This window comes from Megascapheus bottae, chromosome 32 (genome assembly GCF_031878675.1).
Source record: "Megascapheus bottae isolate mThoBot1 chromosome 32, mThoBot2.hap1, whole genome shotgun sequence".
NCBI classification, from domain to species: domain Eukaryota; kingdom Metazoa; phylum Chordata; class Mammalia; order Rodentia; family Geomyidae; genus Megascapheus; species Megascapheus bottae.
The window spans coordinates 4,250,566-4,274,242 of record NC_143540.1 but is presented as its reverse complement, the minus strand read 5'-3'; the positions used below and the strand labels follow the sequence as shown (position 1 = coordinate 4,274,242).

At 43.7% G+C, this 23,677-nt stretch overlaps 1 protein-coding gene across 4 annotated transcripts in view; it reads left to right on the top strand.

Moving 5' to 3' along the window:
- Positions 1-21,594, top strand: part of Ppp2r3a (protein phosphatase 2 regulatory subunit B''alpha) — an 89,816-nt gene extending 68,222 nt beyond the window's left edge. For all 4 annotated transcript variants that reach the window (XM_090323626.1, XM_090323625.1, XM_090323628.1 and 1 more), the window contains 10 exons: positions 321-423; positions 3,611-3,685; positions 4,743-4,829; positions 8,455-8,611; positions 9,023-9,071; positions 10,054-10,143; positions 12,329-12,504; positions 13,535-13,653; positions 16,402-16,508; positions 21,046-21,594. In XM_090323626.1, the coding sequence (XP_090179752.1) occupies positions 321-423; positions 3,611-3,685; positions 4,743-4,829; positions 8,455-8,611; positions 9,023-9,071; positions 10,054-10,143; positions 12,329-12,504; positions 13,535-13,653; positions 16,402-16,508; positions 21,046-21,172 (1,090 nt within the window). In that variant the 3' untranslated portion in view covers positions 21,173-21,594. The remainder of the gene's footprint in view (positions 1-320; positions 424-3,610; positions 3,686-4,742; positions 4,830-8,454; positions 8,612-9,022; positions 9,072-10,053; positions 10,144-12,328; positions 12,505-13,534; positions 13,654-16,401; positions 16,509-21,045) is intronic.
- The last annotated feature ends 2,083 nt before the right edge of the window (positions 21,595-23,677 follow it).

Below are 23,677 nucleotides of genomic sequence, written 5' to 3'. Positions count from 1 at the left end.
CAGAGTCCTAAGCCAGTCCGGGGAAGGAAAATCTCTGAGACTCTTATTTCTGATAAACCATCAGAAAACCAGCAATGGTATTGTGGGTCAAAGTGGTAGAGTGCTAGCCCTGAGCAAAAGAGTGCAGGGATGGTTCCCCAGACCAAAGTTCGAGCCCTGTGGCCAACCGAAAAAGAAAAAAAAAAAAAAAAAAGAACTTGTCTCTTAACGTAAATGGTCTCAGATCAGACTAGAATTTCCTGCTGCAGGCGTCTGTTGGTGCCCTGTTATTGTTCAGAGTAGCAGGTCTTCCTAACTGGTACTGGTTTTGTTTTGGGTAGGTTGCTCACTAACAATCATGACGACGCCTCTAAGTTCATCTCTCTTCTGGCAAAGCCCAGCTGCAGCTCTTTAGAACAAGAGGACTTCATCCCTTTACTTCAGGTAACATTTGTTCTTGAAAATGACTTCTATGCTTAGCGCTTCAGAAGTCTTTCACATACATTCACTGAGCTTCACAAACCTTAGAGGGCAGATTTCTTTAAAAAGTGGCTTTTACACTTGTTTGAGCCATAAAATCCTTTTGTTACATGACATTTAAAATAGAATCCTACTTTAAAAGAGATTTTTTAAAAAGGGGAGATCTTCCCACTGTGGCAGGGAGAGCAACCTTGAGCACCCCTCCCTCCCCTGCTCACCTACCCCTAGCACTAAACCGTCTTTAGAAATCTTAAAAATCCAACGTTGGAAAATGCTGACTTACAGTTAAGAACTTGTTAGGAAGGAAGAAAAGGCCGTAGAATAATAACCAGGCCTGATGTCATGAACCCACAGACTTTACTCAAAGCTTCCTGACTGTTTGATGTCAGCATCCTTCTAAAAGGTTTGACTGGTTTTTAACATTTTAACCCAAGACATACTCAAAACAAAAATAGGACTGGAGCTGGGAGCCGGCGACACACACATGTAATCCTAGCTATTCAGAAGGCTGTGAGATCTGAGGATCGCAGAAGAAAGGATAACTAAATATAAAATCAAACGCACTGCAAGCTACAAAGACAGTTTTTCCAGACACTAACAGTAGTGAGGAGAGTAAGAAAAGCAGGGAAAGGGGGATACAAAGTTTAAGTCCTACAACCAACAAAAAAAACCTGTATAAACATCCCAGTCTGAAGGCAGTTTATGATTAGAACAATAGTTCTTATTCCTTTTAGCAGACTTCAGCACGATCAGTAGTTCATGTTATTGGCACAGTTTACATTTATTCATCCATAAAACTCACTTATGTGAAGCACTTTTCACTGACAGAACCAGATGAATGAAACAGGAGTATTTTTCTCTTCTGTTTATGGAATTTTAAATTCTTTATTTTATTTATTCATTTTTAAAAATTTTTTGCCAGTACTGGAGTTTGAACTCAGGGCCTGGGCACTGTCCTTGAGCTTCTTTTGCTCAAGGCGAGTATTCTGCCACTTGAGCCACAAGTACCACTTTCAGTTTTTTTCTGTTTATGTAGTACTGAGGAATTGAACCCAGAGCTTCATACAAGCCACACAAGCACTCTTCCACTAAGCCACATTCACAACATCGTCTCATATATTTTTATACATGTGGAAAGGAAAGTCTTGAACTGGGTGCCAGTGGGCATATGCCTGTAATCCTAGCTACTCAGGAAATTGAGATCTGAGGATTGTGGGCAGGGAAGTCTAAGAGACCCTTATTTCTAATGAACTACCAAAAAAAGCTAGATGTAGAGCTGTGGGTCTAGTTGGTAGAGCACTAGCATTGAGTAAAAAAAATCTCTGGGAGAAGCCAGGTGCTGGTACATCACACCTGTGATCCTAGCCACTCAGAAGACTGAGATCTGAGGATCCAGGCTCAAAGCCAGCCCAGCACAAAAGTCCGTGAGACTCATCTCCAATTAACCACCAGAAAACTGGAAGTGGCGCTGTATCTCAAGTGGTAGAGTGGTAGCCTTGAGCCAAAGAGCTCAGTGACAGTGCCCAGGCCCTGAGTTCAAACCCTATTATGTGTACTGATAGAAATACATCATGGTATGGGGAAAAGAGATAAAACTTCTTTACAGAAAAATTCCAAGTAATTTAATATAGTCCACCATCAAGAGAGGCACATATTTTGAGTGGTTAATTGAAGGTAAGAGTCTCACAGGGATTTTCTGCCCTAGATGACTTTGAACCATAATCCTGAGATCTCAATCTCCTGAGTAGCTAGGATCATAGGCATGAGCACTGGTGCCCAGCTTAGATTACTTCTTATGTGATGCAAACAGCATGCTCCCGAGATAGGTCAGCAACTCTCCTACTTGGGACACATCAAAATCACCTACGGACCTCTTAAGCCTGGAAGTGTCCAGGGCTACATCCAGGTTCACTGGGTCAACCTGTATGACCTCGCCAGGTGATCCTGGCACACACCACACCACAGTCTGAAAATCACTGAGGCCGACCTGTGAACTGTAGTTTCACTTTAGGAATGATAATTCTCGGGTTTGCCTGTCTACTCGGCACCATGCAGGGAGTTTGGAAACAGCTAAGTTATCACTCATAAACTGCAAGTCATTTACCAAAATTGTGCTCTGATTGTAAATTGGCAAAGCTGTGGTATGACTTCTAATGGAACCATCATCTAATTTCCTTTTTTTATCTGTTGCAAGGTTGTATATTAATGGTAACAACTAGCATTCTCTTTAGTGGGTATTTAGTCTTTTTACTTGGCATATGAGAAATGATGATTGTTCTTCCCGTGGCCACTATTAATAAAATCCTAAACAGTTGAAAACCAAAAAAAAAAAAAAAAAAAAAGGAGAGAGGAACATAACTCTTCCTTCCTGAGGAATATACAGTGTATGGCAAATTCAGGGGGAGCTTAAGAGGGTTGAGTCTACAGTGTAACCCAACAAATACTGCTTCCACTTGGTGATCAAAGTCCACCATCAACAGTGATAAATCATGTTAATAGTGTATGCCCTTGACAGGATATGATGAAAATGGCACACCGCCTCTGCTATCTTCTCCCCCAAAACCCATAAACCTCAACTAATCATGACAAAAGCATCAAATTCCAGTCCAGGAACAACCTGACATGTCTAAGTCATCAGAAACAAGGAAAACCTAAGAAACTGCCACAAGTAAAAGAGGCTAAGAAGAAAAGACCACTAAATGTAATGTGAAATCCTAGAACAGAAACCAGACCCTAGGTAATATGATGTGTCCATACTGGTTTACTAGTGGGAATTCATGCCATACAAAGTAAGAGGTTAATAGTAGAGGAAACTCAATGTGGGGTATATGGGAACCCTGTGTTGTGACTAAAAATCAGGAGGAAATATAATGCTGATACAAACTGACATGGAGGGCCAAGAGTTTGGCCTAGTGCTCACCTAGCATGCATCGAACCTAGCTTCGATTCCTCAGTACCACATACACAGAAAAAAAAAGGACAGTGACCAGACCCTGAGTTCAAGTCCCAGAACTGGTTAAAAAAAAAAAAAAGACATCAATATTAGATTTAGCTGTAAAGTGCCTTAAAGCAGTAAACGCCCTTTCTTTAGAGTATTAAGTGGAAGATTGAAGATGAGTTTCTAAGAGGCAGACTGTGGGATCTTTTTCAGGATGTGGTGGATACGCACCCTGGCCTTACGTTCCTGAGAGATGCTCCAGAATTCCACTCCCGCTACATCACCACGGTAGGCGGGGTCCAATTTTTGTCTTACTATACCCTCCTAAGCCACCGTTTTTGTCACTAGTATCCAGGCTTCCTGGTTTTCACGCAAAAGGTAATACAAACTATCATGATGATGTTCAGTGGAAGGAAGTTAGAGAATAAAATGAAATTAAAATAATACTGAAAATAATTTTCAACAGCTTGTTCTCCCTCCCACCCCCCCAAAAAAGATGTCTCCAGTGTCTCAGGGTGAGACCCAGAAATCATGAATGACTTCATGGCAGTCCCCTGTTTTGGAAGGTGCTTCTCAGACAGACTCCCCCACTTCCCTCTCCCCCGCCTCCACCCCGTTCAATGAAAACAAGAGGGTACCACACAAGGAGAGCAGGCAGGCCTGCAGCCCTAGTTCCCACATCAGCTTTGAGGCATAAAAGCTCAGGGACAGTGCCCACACCCGAGCTCAGCCCCCCTCCCCCCAGTTCAGCAAATGTCACACCTGCAGTGCCTGCTTTCACCACCAGGTGGGAGCCCTACCTCAGTCTCGTAAATGCCGACTCAGTACTATGGAAGTAGCCAGGGTACAGATGAAATGCGTCCTGAGGAAGATGGTTTAGGCTATAGAAAAATGGAAGGCATTGTTGCAAGGTATTAAAGAGTGGGTTAGAAGGGCCAGAGGCCAGTGGCTCATGCCTATAATCCTAGCTACCCAGGAGACTGAGATCTGAGGATCATGGTTGGAAGCCAACCTGGGCAGAAAAGTCCCCATGGAACTCTCATCTCCATTTAACCACTCAAAAAATACAAGTGCTGTGCCTTAAGTGATACAAGGTCTTAAGCAAAAAAGCTCAGAGACAGTGCCTAGGCCCTGAATTCAGAAACAGCATCCCCTTCTCCCTCAAAAAAAAAACCAAAAAACAAGTAGAACTGTAGGGTTATTATTATTATTATTACTAAGAACTATCTATACTTGACATGACCAAGCCAATCCTTAAATTGGCTTTACAAATATCATTTGTACTATAGCCTCTGGTAAAATAACTGAGTGATTTTAATTGGTTTTTTGTTTTCTTTGGATCCAGGTTATTCAAAGAATATTCTACACAGTCAACAGATCTTGGAGTGGAAAAATTACTTCAACAGAGCTAAGAAAAAGCAACTTTTTGCAAGTATGCTTCTTATATAAAGCTATATTTATCAACTTAAATCATCTTCATGTAGCCAGTATTTGAGTGCTCACTCTGTGCAAAGCCCCATCATTACTTTCAGGGGCAAGACCACAGAGAAAGAGGATTCCTGTCTGAGGCATGCACTGCCATCAGCCAGTCGTACCTTACTCTGTCAGTTCTTCAGACATGCATGAAAAGGTGCAAAGCCTAGCCCAAGGACTGACTTAAGATCCTATTTCCTGGGAGATGCCAGGAATTCCCTGGTATAAAACATTAGGAGACGCAGAAGCAGCAGCAACATCGGCAAAAGCTGGAAGTGTGGAAGTATCTTTCTCAGGAACTTCCAGTGTCCAGAGACTAGGGATCTCCCAGTGGGGAGAGGGATCAGGGGTAAAAGTGGAAGAGTAGGCTGGGCCAGGATGGAAAGAGCCTCGCTAAGGAAATGGGAGACTAGAGACTTTGTTCTTTCAGCAGTGACGAACCAGGTGCTGCTGGAGAAAAGAGGAAAGAGGCCTAGGAAGGTGGCTCAAGTGATAGAGTACCTTGTGCCAGCCTTGAGCAAAAGTAGCTCAGGGACAATATACAGGCCCTGAGTTCAAGCCCCAGGACAAAAAAGAAAAAAGAAAAGAAAGAAAGGGAGGGAGGGAGGGAGGGAGGCCCTGTTGGTAGAACACTAGCCAACAAGTGAAAATGTCATACAGAATTTGAATCTTGGTCTTGGACCTTAAAAGAGAGAGAGAGGGAGAGGGAGGAAAGGGCCAAATACCCGTGATTCATGTCTTTAATCCTAGCCAGATTGCAGTTCAAAGCTCGCCCAGGCAGAAGAGTTCATGTGATACTCTATCTCCAATTAACCACCCAAAAAAACCCAGAAGTGGTCCTGTGGCTCAAAGAATTAGAGTGCTAGCTTTGAGGAAAATTGCCCAGGGACAGCACCCAGGCCTTGAGTTTAAGCCCTAAACTAACAAAAAAAGGAAGGGAGGGAAGATAGGAAGGAAGGAAAATGTTTTATTCAGTTATTTATTTTCTCAATTGAGAAAGTTTTGACCACTAGTGGGAGCCTTTTACCACAGTCGTCTTGATTCCTTGTTGATTAAGCTTCTAGAAACCTAAACAAAATGGATTTTTTCACAATTTATTTCAAATGAATCATAGTCACTGAAGCTTGGGCTAATGATATAACTTTATTACTCTTTATTCCTGTCTTCATCTGAAACAGGCAAGGTAATGAACACTTGGAAAATTTAGTAGTCAATAAAGGATATACATCTTATATTGCAAAATGAGCAACCATCATTACAGTTTCTTGTTGAATTGTTGAATACCAGATGCCTACCTGCCTGAGTTCCCAGTAGGCTTTAGGAAATAGGTTAAGATGGTAATACTTCTAAAACACCACAAGAATGATTATATTTATTTTGTTATATGTTATATTTCCTCACATTTCTGGAACTCATCATTTGTAGTTTTTGGGCCATTATTCTATTAATATAACATTTCTTACTACTGAAAAATTAAGAGACTCAAGTGTAACTGAATCGCATTTAAGAATGCTCAGCTAGAAGATGCTAAATGAAAGCAAATCTCAAGGGTTCTTACCCTAAAGTGTAATTTATTTCTCCTGTCCTTCCTCATCCTCTTAGTCCATCAACAAACACTCAGGAGGGCTGGGAATGTAACTTAGTGGTAGAGTGCTTGTCTAGCATGCATGAAGCCTTGGGTTCAATTCCTTGGTACTACATACACAGAGAAAGCCAGAAGTGGTACTATGGCTCAAGTGGTGAAATGCTAGCCTTGAACAAAAGAAGCTCAGTGACAGCACCCAGGCCTTGAGTTCAAGCCCCAGGAATGGGGAAAAAAAAAAAACAAAAAAAAACACCCTCAGTAGGTAATAAAACTTTCCAATAATAAGCAAAAGTCACTGTTTATCTCTTTACCATATTCTGTTTCGCTTCCTTTCCCAGAGCTACCCATATTAGTTTTATCACCTTATAAGTGTTTTCATGGATTATATACTTTTGCTTTGTATGACTACTGTTTTTGAGTGTTTTAAAACCATAAAGGGTCCTACTAATTACAACTTGTTTCACCTAACAGTACCTTGGAGTTCTTTTCATTTCCATTCATTCCTATAGCCTCCCAAATACTACATGATTGATTGGTGCGGTGGAACTGTAATTAATTATACATTCACCTGTTGATGTTCCAGTCACTGTCATACATTCTGTGTTGCCATGATGCAGTCAACATCTTTTTCTGTGGTCTCCCCCCTCGTTGTGCATAGGAATAAGAATTCTCTAGAACAGAAGAGAAACCCTGTATTGATGATAATGTTGTATTTTTAATTCAGTAGATCCTGCCAGGTTACCATTTCAAAAGTCTAATGCATACTTTCACTTACAAATTCACAACAATAAGAGATAGTGTGCCAGGCTCTGGTGGCTCACTCTTGTAAGCTCCACAACTCAGGTAGCTGAGATTTAAGGATTTAGGTTCAGAGCCAACCCAGACAGGAAAAAGTTTATGAAGTGGAGCTGTGGCTTGAGTGGTAGAGCAAAAAATAAATAAACAAACTCAGGGACAGCACCTAGGACCTGAATTGAACCTTCAGGTCCATCACACATACAAAAAAAAAAAAAAAAAACTTCTAGTAGGGAGACAATCTATAATCTATTTATCTTTATTATAATTATTGATATGTCTGATCTTATTTCTGCCATCTTTTTTTTCTACTTCTTAAGTTTCCTTAAGATTTCTTCGGTCTTTCTCAATCATTTCATTTCTGAAAATAATGTCCTCATTTATTTATTCACTTGGATCATCGTTTAGATGACGAAATAACTGTAGACTGACGATTCTTTGGTTCTGGTATTTCCCTTGGGGGTGCCTTGGGTCAGGAGAGTCACACATTTACATTCAGCTCAGGACACTAGTTCCTGCCTTCTGTGCCAGGCTACCTTGTATGGCTACAGTTGTATCAATAGGTAATCTTTATGGTCAACTTTTTTTCAGTGTAAAACTAGGTGGTATCTATGTGGATACCCACTCTTTTTTGTTTGTTTTGGTTTTTTTGTGTGGGTGTGGATGTGGGTGTGGCTTGAACTCAGGGCCTAGGCGCTATCCCTGAGCTTCTGTGCTCAAGACTAATGCTCTGCCACTTTGAGTCACAGCTCTACTTCCTATTTTCTGGTGGTTCATTAGAGATAAGAGTCTCATGGACTTTCCTGGCCTGCCTGGCTTTGAATGTGATCCTCAGATCTCAGCCTACTTAGCACCCAGGATTGTGGATATGAGGCACTAGTGCCTAGCTAGCACTTGTACCTGAAAAAATGAAGATGGGTGTTAGGTTATGACCATGTCCCTAAGCCTGTCGTCTCACTCCATGCTTGTAGTCTGGGGACCTATTGACAGGCTGTGAGTTCTTTCCTTCTCTCAGTCTCCATAGCAGCTTTCATCAAGCAGAGCATAGCTCTCAATAATGGTGGCCTTAGGTAATTAAATGAGTTGTCTACAAGCATTACTGAGCTCTACAAACTCAAATTTCAACAAAAATCCACTAGACTCCACCATGGCCAAAGGTGAGTTTTTGTAACTTTTAAGAACCCTTTTATTCATTCCATTTCAGACTCTGGCCCTTTTGGAGGAAGAGGAAGATATAAACCAAATCACAGACTACTTCTCCTATGAACATTTCTATGTTATTTATTGTAAGTTCTGGGAACTAGACAGTGATCACGACCTGTACATCAGCCAGGCTGATCTGTCTCGATACAATGACCAGGGTAAGTGACACTTAGTCATTTAAAGAGTTATGTACTTTGCCGGGCACAGTGGCTCATGCCTGTAATCCTAGCTACTCAGGAGGCTGAGATCTGTGATCAGGATTCCAAGCCAGCCCAGGCACTGAAGACCCAGCGACTTTTACCTAGAAAAGGGAACTTGGTGCTGTGGCTCAAGGGGTAGGGCAGTAGCCTTGAGCTAAAGAGCTCAGGGACAGTGCCTAGGCCCAGGGTTCAAGCCCCATGACACCCCTCCCCTCCAAAAAAAATTCAACTGCTGCTAGCCTTGTCATGAAAGATTATTATTATTATTATTATTATTATTATTATTACTATGGCTTGGCTTATGGAAACAGAAACACATTTTTCAGAGTGTGTGTCTCACTAACTTTGCAACTTCTTATTTGCATCTAGCTTCATCAAACAGAATTATTGAAAGGATATTCTCTGGGGCAGTAACAAGGTATGTTTAAAATGTATATTTCAGAGTGAATTATGTGTAATAACATAGCATTTTCATCTTAATAGGGCTTCTTGCATAATTTGGTGGCACTAATGAATAAAATATATCGTAAAACATGGCTTAATATTAGACAGTAATTCTTTTTTTTTCTTTTTTCTTTTTCCAGTCCTGGGGCTTTAACTCAGAGCCTACCATTGTCCCTGAGCCGTTTTGTACTCAAGGCTGGCACTCTACCACCTGAGTTGCAGCACCACTTCCTGCTTTTTTGAGTAGTTTGTTGGAGATAAGAGTCTCACAGGGGGGGCCGGGAGTTTGGCCTAGTGGTTAAAGTGCTTGCCTAGCATGCATGGAGACCCGGGTTCGATTCCTCGGTACCATATACATAGAAAAAAGCCGGAAGTGGTGCTGAGGCTCAAGTGGTAGAGCTCTAGCCTTGAGAAAGTCCAAGAACAGTGCTCAGGCCCTGAGCTCAAGCCCAGGACTGGCAAAAAAAAAAAAAAAGAGTCTCACAGGGGTTTTTCTGGCCGGCTAAAGAGTTTTCACAGAGACTTTTCTGCCCGGGCTGGCTTTGAACCACCATCCTCAGATCCCAGCCTCGAATATCTAGGATTACAAGCATGAGCCACCAGTGCCCAGCTAGTAATTCTTAGTATTAGTTTCATATGTAAATACATGTAATGGAACTTGACCCTACTAATGATCATTCAGTTCAGAACCTTTGTGTTTTAATATTGTAAGCCTTCAAGAATAGAATAGGGGGAAGTGGTGCTGTGGCTCCAGGGGTAGGGCTGTAGCCTTGAGCTGAAGAGCTCAGGGACAGCGCCCAGGCTCAGAATACAAGCCCCAAAACCAACCAAACAAAAAAAGAAAAGAAAGGCAGAACAAAATAGGATTGCATTTGTTAAAGTAGGATCCAGCTAAGAGTGGTGTTATTTTATTTCTTAATCACTCAGGAAATTTTTATAACCATGTTTTTCTTCAGAGGAAAATCAGTACAGAAAGAGGGAAGAATGAGCTATGCAGATTTTGTCTGGTTTTTGATCTCCGAGGAAGACAAACGGAACCCTACCAGGTAGGACTTGGAAAGTTTCAAAGACATTAAACACATGAACAAAGCACATGAGGCATGCCTAATGAAGTGGATGAAAGCTCAGATGCTAAGATGGGTGAGACCTAGTTTCAACCTTGAACAGTCTAGAACATTCTCAGTCTAGAACATTCCATACAAAATCCAAGATCATCCCATGCCAGGAAGGGCTGTTAACCACAGAAACAGAGCTTACCTAGTATAAGTTTAGCCCACAAGAATTAGTGGAACTAGTTATCATGTATACATTTGGATGGCAGTATATACTCTGAGTCTTACTTCTTCTCATTGAGGGTTCAATAGAAAACTGGCAAAGCAAAGCCAATCAAATCATGGGTGACAATTACGTAAGACTTTGTCCTTCTTCTCCTCTTTGGGATCATCTCCCCTTTGCTTTGGTGTGAGGAAACATCCGCTGTTTGAAGATTTACATCTCACTCCCTCCACAGTATTCCATTATTTCTAAACTAGGTCATTCTTCCTTTCATCCTTACTTGTTTGCTTGTTTATATCTGTCCTGCACACACTTGCCGCTGGAAACAGGAGAGGCAGTTCTTTTTTTTTTTTGTGAGTCAGAGGGCTTGAACTGAGCCTGGGCACTATCGCTACCCCTTGAGCAACAGCACCACTTTCCCTTTCCCTAGTGATTAATTGGAAATATGAGTCTCACGGTCTTTAGTTCCCAGGCTGGCTTTGAACCAGGATTCTCAAATCTGAGCCTCCTGAGTAGCTGGGATTGCAGGCGTGAGCCACCGTGAGAGGTCGTTCTTGATGCAGTCACTGGCATAACTCACGCAGTTCTTCATCATGGTGCCAGAAGTTATCTTAATGCTCTGTAAACTGTTTATAAACCATCGAAATAGAAATAAAATGAGCCATTTTTAAGACAGCCTGTTAACATTTTTAAATAACTTTGCTATTCTAAATGTGGTCTGCAGAATCCACTTCTCAGCAGTTCATGGAACTTTCTCCTAAATAGATCATGTTTTAAGCCATAAAGCAATTTCTTACCAAAGATAAAAAAGCTGAAAATAATTTCTTCTGTCTCAACAGATCTTAATGAAATAAAATTAGACATCATTACCAAAAGAATTATAGAAACTATACAAACATATAGAGATTGATCAACACATGTTGAAATGATCAGGGGACATTACAGATTTAAGAAAGGAACTTCAAAAAACCCTAGAACAGGGCATGGGAGTTTGGCCTAGTGGTAGAATGCTTGCCTAGCATGCACAAAGACCCGGGTTCGATTCCTCAGTACCACATACATAGAAATCAGCCAGAAGTGGTGCCGAGGCTCAAGAGGTAGAGCTCTAGCCTTGAGAAAGTCCAAGGACAGTGCTCAGGCCCTGAGCTCAGGACTGGCAAAAATAATAAATAAATAAATAAATAACCCTAGAACAAAATGAAAATATAGCCTATCAGAAAGTATAAGATTCAGCAAAAGCATTTTTAAGATGGAAGCTCATAGCTATGAGTGCTGACGTTAAAACTATCAACACCATCTCAAGTAATATAATAATGCACGTCTGACTCTTGGAAAAAGTGCCTACAAACCCAGCCCAAAATTAGTAGATATGCAAAAATAATAAAGATTGGGCTGGGTGCCAGTGGCTCATGCCTATAATCCTAGCTACTCAGGAGGCGGAGATCTGAAGATCAACGCTGGAAACTAACCCGGGCAAAAAAGTCCTCATGAACTCTTCTAACGAACCACTAAAAACTAGAAGTGAGTGGTGCTGAGCGCAAGCGGTAGAGCACCAGCTGCGAGCATAAAAAGGCTAAGGGTAGCACCCAGACTGAGTTCAAGCCCCAGGACGACACCAAAAAAGGAAGGAAAGAAGGGAGGGAGGGACAGTTTCTAGAGAAACTGATAAGGACAAGACAAGATAGCTGACAGGCATGGGAGAGGGTTAAGAATTGTGCTTATTGCCTGACTTATGAAATGGTAACCCCTCTATATACCACCTTATTAATAAATGCATATGGGCTTCTTCACACAAAAGAACCAGACACACCAGGGCGCTATGCTGGAAGCGGGGTGACCGGGAATGGGAAACCGGGGAAGAGAGTCGTGCCAGCTCTGTCCAGCTTCATGCAGGCATGCGTGGCTGAGGGTGCGTGCAGCGCCAGGCCCGCCCTCACGAGCACCCTTGTCCCATAGCATCGAGTACTGGTTCCGCTGCATGGACGTGGACGGAGATGGCATCCTCTCCATGTACGAGCTGGAGTACTTCTACGAGGAGCAGTGTGAGCGCATGGAAGCCATGGGCATTGAGCCCTTGCCGTTCCATGACTTGCTGTGCCAGATGCTTGACCTGGTGAAGCCAGCCAGCGATGGTGAGACCCAGTGACCCACACTCTGCAGAGTGGGGACACACAAGTCTGCATTGTCCTGATTTAACCCACCAGAGTCTTCGGTGCAGGCCTAAAAATGGTAACATGCAGTCTAGGAACAACAGAGATGGCAAATCCATTGTTAAGGAAATGGGATGATGATGATGATGATGATTATTATTATTATTATTTTGGTTGGTTGTGAGGCTTTAACTCAGGGCCTGGGCTCTGTCTCTGAGCCCCTTGGTACTCAATGCTAATACTCTATCACTTGAGCCACAGTCACACTTCTGGGATTTTCAGTAGCTAATTGGAGATAAGTGCTTTCTGTCCAGGCCAGCTTCAAACCATGGTACAATCCTCAGATCACAGCCCCCTGAGTAGCTAGGATTACAGGCGTGAGACACGTGTCAGGTGGAAATAGAATCTTACCAGCCACCGTGGTGATTTACGTCTGTAATCCTAGCTTCTCAGGATATGGACAGTGATAAGATCAAGGTTCAAGGCCAGCCTGGGTTAAAATACTCATGAGACCCTGTCTCAGAACTCAGCAGAAAATTGGGGCTAACGTTGTAGACACTTAGCAAGTATGAGGCTCTTGAGTTCAAGCACCAGCACTACAAAGCAAAAAAAGAAAGAAAGGTAAGAAGGAAGGGAGAGAGAGAGGAAGAAAGAAAGAAAGAAAGAAAGAAAGAAAGAAAGAAAGAAAGAAAGAAAGAAAGGAAGGAAGGAAGGATGGATTTGTCCATAGAGGTGAAAAGCAGAGAGGTGGTTGCCTATGACTGAGCCAGGTACTGTTTGTTTTTGGGGCGACGCTGGTGTGGAGCAAATAGTGGATTCAGTTGTGACATGGGTGTGCTAAATGCTGAATGTACAGGCTAAAAATCCTCAGATGGTGAATTTGTAACGATGAATTTCAACTGACTTTGTGATTTTTTACTGCGTGTTTTATAATAAAGACACACATCCTCTGTGTCAGCATAGGAGAAGCTGCCATTACGGGAACTTACTGGGTGTGTGTGTGTTTGCACAGGCAGGATTACCCTGCGGGATCTGAAGCGGTGCAGGATGGCTCACATCTTCTACGATACTTTCTTTAACCTGGAGAAGTACCTGGACCATGAGCAGAGAGATCCATTTGCAGTCCAGAAGGTACAAGTATAAGCTGAGCTCTCGGGGCTACAATCACAGAGCCAGGACTGCAGATGAGAGCCATAGCTGCATGGAGGAGTCTCCACATTTAAAGAGCTAATGCAAGAGTCCATCACTTACTGAGGGGGACTGGGGGAAGCATGAGGCCCAGGGTTCAGTCTCCAGGGTCAGGGAAAAGAGGGAAGGGGTGGGGAAGGGGAGAAAAGAACACAGTGCCGGAAGCAGCTCTGTGCCCACGGCCCATCTTCCAGTGTCGGTGATATCCATGTGCTTGAGTACTTTCCACTAAGTGAACTCTCAAATACCAGTTAGAAGCTAGTTGCAAAAAGGTAGTGTTGCCAGGCGCCAGTGACTCACACCTGTCATCCTAGCTATTCAAGAGGCTGAGATCTGAGGGCTGAGGTTCAGAGCCAGCCCGGGCACAAAAGTCCATGAGACTCATCTCCAGTTAACTACCAGAAAGCCGGAAGTGGTACTGTGGCTCAAGTGGTAGAGTGCTATCCTTGAGCTGACGAGCTCAGGGACACTGTCCAGGCCTAGAGTTCAAGCCCCACAACTGAAAAAAAAAAGGTACTGTTTGTAAAAATACAGTGGGTACATCTTTGTTGGACCCCTGTTGGGCTTGGATTAATGGCATCACGTCTCTTAGAGATGTCACAGTGACTAGCTTCCCTTTGGCGGGGAGACCCAGAAAGGCTTTGGAGAACTTCACCCATCTTCCTTGCCGGGTTCCCGAGTGCGGCTCTCTCCCAAGCGCTGCCCCATCTCCTAGCATCTTCCCACACACAACCCCCTGCTGCCCCTGCAGTTATCTGTGGGCGTACCAAGCACAGGTTGTAAGCATTGTTGCAGCTCCCCTATGTAGAATCAAGCACTCCGCTGCTAGGGAGGGCTGCATCTGTCACTTCACCACAGCGAGCTTTCTGCACTTCTCTTGGCACCGCTGCACATCTGCTGGACCCCAGTCCACTGTGCAAGCCCAACAGTAACCCTCAGAGAACAGCTGTGGCCTGGAGGCTCCCAGGGGCCTCTCCCACGGCCTAAAGCAACATGCTCCCTTAGATTATACACCTCTACACAAAAGGAAAGGGGAAAAAATCGCCCATTTTAAGCCTAAGCTGCATTTCAGACATGTTAAAAGTATTAAATGTAGAACATCACATGTTCTGTGCTCAGTATTTAGGGATTTAAATTCCTCTAGACCCAGGGCATTATTCCCTCCTTTTCAGGGTGAAATTGCATTTTTAATTTTCCCTGGAAAATTAAATCCAAAACACGGCTCTACAGAGAAAAGAAAGTTTGCCTTTTATTCCGTTCCTTTATTTTACTGTTACTTTAATCATTACTTTTGGGGTGACATAGTTTGTTTTCCAAACAGCACCTTGGAATGTAGCCCTGGCTGACCTTGAGCTCTCCCTCCTCTTGCCTCAAATCCAAGTGTAGGCCTTTTAGCTGTGCACTGCCATACAACACACATTTAACTCTTTACAGGAGGTGGTAATTATCTATTTCAGGGTGCTCCTGACACACCCAGCTCTGTGTCAGAGACTTGAGTACATGAAGGTGGCAGAGACACAGGAACAGAAGGCAGAGACCAGCTCGGAGACAGGGAATGGGACTTAGAGAGCAGGGTTGTGCTCAGAAGATTTCACACAGCCTGCTGTGGCTAAGCCGGGTTTCAGGACCTGTGCTTTCTGGGCAGATACTCTACTGTTGCTGCGATGGCAGATGTGTGCTGCCATGCTCGGCTCCCTCCAGCTGACATGGTGTCCTTCCACCCTCCCATTCTCAGTCTCCCCAAGGAGCTCCCATTACAAGTGCAAGTTACCAGCAACCAGAAAGACAAGAACTTCTTCAATAAAAGAATAAAAAGTTCCCAGAAGAAGTAAAGGCACATTCCTCTAATCCCAGCTATGCAGGTGACAGTGTGAGAGGATCACAGTTCAAAGTCAGCCCAGGCAAAAGTATTTATGAAACCCTGTAACCAAAAATAAGCCAGACATCCTGAGCTCAGTGGCCCCTGTTTTTAGTCGTATGTATCCAGCATGTGGAGATGGAAGAATTCTGGCTTGAGGACAGCCATGGTAAAAAGCAAGCAAAATCTTGTCTCAGCCAATAAGTTGTGTGATAGCTCGGGCCTGTAATTCCAGCCAACAGAGGCACAGGTGGAGGAATTACGGGTTAAGACTAGCCCTGGACAAAAATATAAGCCAAAAATATAAGCCAAAAAATGGTTTGGGGCATGGCCCAAGGGATAAACTGACTTCCTAGCAATGCAAAACCTGAATTCAGGCCCCAAGTATCACTAAAAATTTGCCAAAGAAAAGTTGGACAAGGGGCAGGGTGCTTGGCCTAGCATATACAAAGAGCCGGGTTCGATTCCTCAGTACCACATACACAGAAAGAGCTGGAAGTGGTGCAGTGGCTCAAGTGGTAGAGCTCTAGCCTTGAGAATGTCCAAGGATAGTGCTCAGGCCCTGAGCTCAAGCTCCAGGACTGGCAAAAAAAAAAAAGGTGGACAAGTACAAGCCACACTCACTCAATCCACAGAACTTCTACACAAAATGCCAGGGAAAAGTACCTGCAGAAGCATCCTGACTGCAAAACTAAAGGTCTAGCCTGGGCAGGTAGTTACCATCGTGAGGTCTGATGAGGAGGAGAGTGGCATTCAAATACTTTTATTTCAGTATCAATAGGGGACCCTTGTGTCTCTTTACTTTCTCATGCCGGTTCCTTTTTATCTTTCAGGATGTGGACAACGATGGGCCGGAGCCCTCGGACTGGGACAGGTTTGCTGCAGAGGAATACGAGACTCTGGTGGCTGAAGAGGCCACTCAGGCACAGCTCCAGGAAGGGTGAGTAGGCCTCTCTGGTCCAGCGCAACCTCGCACAGCTGTGTCCACGGTAGGAACTGAAACCTCAAGAACCTTGTGATCTCAGACTGGAATAGTGAAAGAATAGGAACAATTGAGCCAAATCACTGATAAATTCTCCCAACAGCCTTTGTTTCCTGAGTTCCTGCTCACTTTCTCGTGTGCAATTTCCTTTAAAAAGCTATGCGTTTCGTCCACAGATTCCAAGATGAGCGGGCAAGCCACACCCTCATTTACTGATATTTGTAAGCCTCATAGATAAAGGAGCTGCTATGTTTTTCCTTCTACCTTCTGTTCCCACTGACCACTCCTTCAAGTAATGAAAATGATATGCGCGGCTCACGTGGCTCACACTTGTAATCCTAGCTACTCAGGAAGCTAAGATACGAGAATCTCAGGCACAAAAGTCTGTGAGACTCTTCTCTCCCAGTTCACCATCAGAAAACCTTAGTGGCCCTGTGGCTCAGAATGGTGTGGTGCTCACCTTGAACCTGTCATCCTAGCTACTCAGGAGGCTAAGATCTGAGGACCACAATCTAAAGCCAGCCTGGGCAGAAAAGTCCCTATGAGACTCTGGTCTCCAATAAACTTAGAAAAGCCAGAAGTAGCACTGTGGCTCAAATGGTACAGCACTAGCCTTGAGCTCAGGGATAGCTCCTAAGCCCAGAGTTCAAGTACCACCACCACCACCACCACCACCACAACAGTAACAAAAAATACATGTTCATTGCAGAGAAGTTAGGAATAAAAATCTTCACCTAAAATCCACCACTCAGAAACAGTTTTGTTTTACTACTTGGGAATATATCCTAGATTCCCCACCCCCCTCGTCCTGGGGCTTGAAATCTGGGCCTGGGCACTGTTCCTAAGCTCTTCAGCTCTAAGCTAGCAGCACTCCACCACTTAAGCAACAGCACCATTTCCTGCTTTTTCTGTGTATGTGATATTGAGGAATCGAACCCAGGGCTTCTTGCATGCTACGCAGGCACTTTCTCACTGAGCCATATTTTAAGCCTCCATATTTTATTTATTTTCATTTTATTGTCGGTTTGTGGCTTGAACTCTGGGCCTGAGCTCTTCAGTTCAAGGCTACCTCTCTACCACTTGAGCCACAGAGCCACTTCCAGAGTCTCACGGACTTTAGTGCCCGGGCTGGCTTTGAGCCTTGATCCTCAGATCTCAGCCTCCTGAATAGCCAGGATGACAGGCGTGAGCCTCCAGCACCTGGCTGCCCATCTTTTATTTTGATGTCCGTAAAGGCTTCCTTATTATCTCCCTACAGCTCCATTTCTCCAGTGGGACAGAATAACGTTCAGAAACCCTTAGTGAGATTACGTTGCTTCCGTGCTTGGTCAGCTCTCTAGACCCTGCACGGCTTCCTGGCAGCGTTTCCCTCATGATGGCTCATTGCACTCAGGCTACATTACCTTCGGACAGTTTCCCCAACATGCATGTCCTGCTCAGCGCAAACGCTCGTGCTTTTCCTTCTAGAGCATTTGCTCACTGATGTTGGCATCACGAAATTTCCTTCCGTCCTTTCCTAAGCCTGCCCTGTATTTCTGGCTCATTATCTGTTGCCTTGAGACTTCATGTTTTGCTTGTTGTGGCCTGCGTGCTGGGACCTGTGCGTAGTGGTCACTGTAATAGCTGGTCGGCTTTGTAGGGTTTGTAGTATGAAGCCCATGCACGATTGGATGGTAGATAAGAGGTCTTAGGTACTGTGTCTCCTCCTGTGCAGGCGTTGGTAACAGGTGCTGTGACCGGGACCTAGGTGTTTGTATATATTATCTCAGGTTCTCACAGCCCTCTGGGAAGATGGTTGTTGTATCTTCTGAACCCGAGCCCCAGGAGTCAGATAACCTGCCAGCTGGCGAGTGGGCCGGATCTGTCTGGCTCTTTGCTTGATACCAATGTTCTTCCTTCCTCCTTACTATGGATGTGGCAATTGGAGATTATTTGCAATTTTTCCTGAACTGCACCGTAGGGGTCTGGAGCCTAGCCTTGCTGCCATCCTAGTGCCTGGCTGTGTAGGCTGTGGCTGTGGCAAGCCTGCTCTGCCATGTTCTGGGGACGTTTAGCTGTCTCACAGCACAGCAGAGGAGAGAGGAGAGGAGAGGGGTGTCTGGATGCACCGGTTGAGTTTCACTCCAGCTGGTGTCTGCATCTCCTCTTTTAACCCTTACTCCTGCCTGTATCTATCCTCTATCCTCTGTTCGTACACTGGCACCTTCTGCTGCAGGCACAACTGGAGGAAAATGTTCACTTGAGCTAGTTCATTCTTTCTCTTTACCTGCTACACTTAACTCTTAGTTTTATTCAAACATACCTCTGTTTAGACATGCCATTTTTTTCTCCTTCCTTTTTTTTTTTTTGCCAGTCCTGGGCTTGAGCTCAGGGCCTGAGAACTGTCCTTGGACTTTCTCAAGGCTAGAGCTCTACCACTTGAGCCTCAGCACCACTTCTGGCTTTTTTCTGTGTATGTGGTACCGAGGAATCGAACCCAGGTCTTCATGCATGCTGGGCAAGCACTTTAACCACTAGGCCAAACTCCCGGCCCCATTTTCTCCTTCCTTTAAAGCAGGTTATAATATGTATACTTTGGTAAAGCAGGTTATTTTGGAGGAAGGGTGTGAAGCAAGATTATTTGCATTGAAATGTCTGAGATAAGGCTGGGAATGTGGCCTAGTGGTAGAGTGCTTGCCTATCATGCATGAAGCCCTGGGTCCAGTCTCAGTACCACATACACAGAAAAAGCTGGAAGTGGCCCTGTAGCTCAAGTTAAAGAATGCTAATCTTGAGCAAAAGACGCTCAGGGACAGTGCCTACGCCCTGAATGCAAACCCCAGGACGGGGGGGGGGGGAGGGGAATGTTCAAGCTATAAATCTTTTATTTTTCTTCTTGGCAGTCCTCGTGCTTGAGTGCAGGGCCTAAGCACTATCTTCGTACTTTCTCAAGGCTAGCACTGTACCACTTGAACCTTTTCTGTGTATGTGGTACCAAGGAATTGAACCCAGGGCTCCATGCATGCTAGGCAAGCACTCTACCACTAGGCCATGTTCTCAGCTACATAAATCATTTTTTATAAGATCATAAACTAGAATTCAGAGAACAATTTTTCAAACAACCTGTTTGGAAAATCCTCTCAAAGATGTTGCTAAGACAGAAGACAAAGCTCTTGAAGCGCATCAAGGCCTTTGGTTCAACTCCTGTAAGTGGCCCTTGTCTTTATCAGTTGACCTTGTAACTTTTTGGTGGAGTCTTTATCTCTAGAAATTTGTGCTCAAATGTAGGGGCCCCTGCAAAGGGAAACAAGGCAGGCAGGGAGTAGTGGCTCAGTGCTAGAATGCTTGTCTTGAATGTAAGAGGCCTGGGGTTCAGTTCTCAGCATCCCCTGCAAAACAAAACTGGTTAACAAGGGTAAGCCAATGGTATCAAATAGTAAATGGCTAACCATCATTTAGCAAATGACCATGTGTGCCTTTCTGGGCTTCATGTAGCTTCAGAATACCCACTGTTCATTCACGTCTCTGCCCACAGCCAGTGTAAGGGAGGATCCGTGACGTCTACAGGGGAGTACACAGAGGGAATGCTTCCCTGGGTGAGCGTCGTGTGCAGTGGGGTTCTACCAAGCAGGATGGAGGCGGATCGGCAGCTTGTCTGTAGTGTCAGCCATGGTGGAGAAATGTAAACCTGTAAAAACACTGCATTAAAGCTCCTATGCTGTCCCCTAACCTTTCCCTTAGCAAAAGCTTGCTACCACACCTTTGCAGCAAATTCTACTGTGGACTTAAGTTTTAAGAAACAGGGGGAAGCCAGGCATGGTGGCTCATGCCTGTAATCCTAGCTACTCAGGAAGCTGAGATCTGAGGATTGACGTTCAGAGCCAGCCCAAGTACTAAAGAACACGAGACTCTTATCCTCTTATCTCCAATTAATCACTAGAAAACAGGAAGTGGGGCTGTGGCTCAGGGGTAGCCTTGAGCTACAGAGCTCAGGGACAGTGCCCTGGCCCAGAGCTTAATACGCATGACCCACCAAAAAAGAAATGGGGAGGCTGGGCACCAGTGTCTCACACCTGTAATCCTAGCTACTCAAGAAGTTGAGATTTGAGGATCGTAGTTCAGAACTACCCTGGGCACTAAAGTCCATGAGACTCTTATCTCCAAGAAACTATCAGAAAACCAGAAGTGGTGCTGTGGCAAAAAAGTGGTAGAGTGCTAACCTTGAACTGAAGAGCTCAGGGATAGCACCCAGCCCCTGAATTCACGCCCCACAATCAACAAAATACATGCGCACACACGTGCACGCGCTCGAGCAACCAAGCAAACACTGATGACTCTGCCTATAATCCTAGATACTTAGGAGGCTGAGAGCTGAGCAGGAAAGCTCATGAGACCAGAGGTCTGACTCAGATGGTAGAGCACCTGCCAACTAAGTAGCCCAACGAACAAGAGGCCCTGAGTTCAAACCCCAATACAACAAAAAAATCAGCTACTTACTTTTGCTTTGCTCTTTCAGCTCCTTTGAGGAATATGACACAGACGAACCTGCCTCTCCCTCTGAATTTGGAAACAAAGGCAATAAAACAGGAACTTCAAACGTTTCAGAAAAATGTGGCAAGCTTCAGTCAGTGGACGAAGAGTAGCTTCCACTGTCATGTGAAGGAAGACATAAATGTGTCTGTCAAGGGATGCTCTAGTTTGCATACTGCTTTTTTAAAGGCTTTGATCTCTCCAGGCTGATACCTCTCACCTCAGGAGACTCCCCGAGCTTGCTCAGGCTTACCTCAGAGGTGAATGTAAAAGGTGACCCATCACCTTTCAACGTCTGCACCCCTGAATGTACCATGGCTCTCTTGGTGACAGTTGCCAAGCACAGTTCTCTGCACAGAAGCAGAAATCGCCTCCGTGTCAGCCAGCTTCCTTGAGGCCTCTCAAGGCTCCTATGGAGCCCAAAAGAAACTCTTCACTTGTGGAAAACTTGAGTCAGAAAGATTCTGGAACTTGAAAAGTATGAAGGGCCTCCAGAATTGACGTAGCCCTTAGTAATAAAAGCACTGCCAAAACATCTCAGAGACTTCTTTTAATTATGTGTACTGGAGTTCAAAGATCTTGAACTTAACCTGGTTTAACCTAATTTCACAATAACCTGCCAAACTACTAGTCAGTCACTTTACATCCTCAGGTACTGTAACCACTGGGCCTTCCGATGTGGCTGGCACACTGGGACAGACAGCTTCCCCTCTATGACTGGATCTTATATCTAAATCTCAAGAGGAAATCCTTCAAAATGAAGACTAGTGTAGAATTTGGCTCATACTTGAAAATAAGCCTCCTAACTTAAACATTTGTATAGAATTACTGAATGATTTCTTAATCTACAAGTTCACAGATACCTTATCTTTCTTTTCTCACAGGCCTTCTTAAAGCCCTAAAAGGATACTGTATGAAAAAAAAAAAATCTCTCCTAGATCTATTCGTTTCTTCATTTCACTATTAGATTAAGCTGGTAGCAAACCCGACTGTATTAAAGAGCAACTTCAATAGTCACCTTCTGTCCAAGCCATCAACTTTGCTCCCAGTTGCTTGTGACCAGGCTTGAAAATATAACAGCCTGTGTTTGCCGTCCACCTTGCTCCCTTTGACCAAACGCTGAAATAATCACATATTGGGCTATGGCCAACAGGAAGTAAAGAAAAGGATAATCTAGGAAGCATACCTTAACTAAAAGTATGAGCAGTGCCAGGAATTATGCCTATCAATACAATCTCCAGCCATATTACTGGTGGGGCTTTTATCTTCATTAGAACTAATCTTCAAATTAACTAAAAACAAGACTACATGTAGTAAACCTTAACAGTAATAAAGTATTAAGTGTATTTCTAGACTTGGGCACAAGCCTATAATCTCAGCACTCAGCAGGCTTAATGGATTGTGATACACAAATGTACCACCAATCCCATCCCAGTCTCTCCCAGAGGAGAAAAAGCAACTTTTATCTTTAGTGCCAAGACAAGAGGTTAAACCTTTTCTTAGAAATCAAATACGGTATGATGATTCAAATTATTTGACTCACCAAAAATACTTAGGCTTTTTAAAATGAATTTAGGGCCGGGCTGCTTATGTCTCACTAGCCACATTAAAGTCACACACCCTCTTCTTTATTTGCAGTGATCAAATCCACAGCGCTCACAGCTAGTCAACTGAGCTGCATCCTTAGCCCTCTTTTACCTTGTTTCTTCTGAAATTCTCTTGACTGTATTTTGGTCAATAATTGGGTTTTAAACCCCTGGTCCCTTTTACAAGAGGCCATTTTAATGTGGATTATCTTAAGTATTACAAGCATGTAATTTCACTACACTCTTTTCTTAAAAGCTGAATAAGAGTGTAAATTTTGCGGACTAACTAGGATAGTAGGTATCTCTGGTAAAGATCAGGCTAAAGCTCCTGTCTGCTAAACTGGAAATTGCAAGCATTACAATACCCCAAGAGTCCCATACAAGAGAAACTGAGTTATCATGATGTTGCATAACATTAGTTGCCCAGGTAATTAAATAAACGTGTTTTTCTTCCATTTTATGTTACTATGTACTGTTTCAAAGTGTTAAAAAAAAATAGATCTGTCCAACAAGATATGTCATTTTCTCAGCTTTTGAAAAATGTGTGTTTGGGTGGAGAGGGCTGCATGACTTGTTCTTGCCTTTTTGCAAAACAATAAAGTTGATAAATAGATGGATCGCATTCACTAAAATAATCACATAATTATTGTTTAGTGACACAATTTCATGTCTTGAAGAATAATCCTGTAGACAAACTTGAATTTCAAATAGAGAAACTCTTTGTACTGGGAATGCTATGAACAAAAGTGTTAAAAAAAAAAAAAAAAAAAAAAGAAAATCTAGGGGCCAAGAGTTTGGCCTAGTGGTAGGTAGAGTGCTTGCCTAGCATGCACAAAGACGCAGGTTTGATTCCTCAGTACCACATACATAAAAAAAGCTGGAAGTGGTGCTATGGACCAAGTGTTAGAGCTCTAGCTTTAAGAAAGCCCGTGCTATGAATCAAGTGCTAGAGCTCCAGCCTTGAGAAAGCCCAAGGACAGTGCTCAGCCTTGAGTTCAAGCCCCAGGTCTATCAAAAAAAATTAAGAAAAAT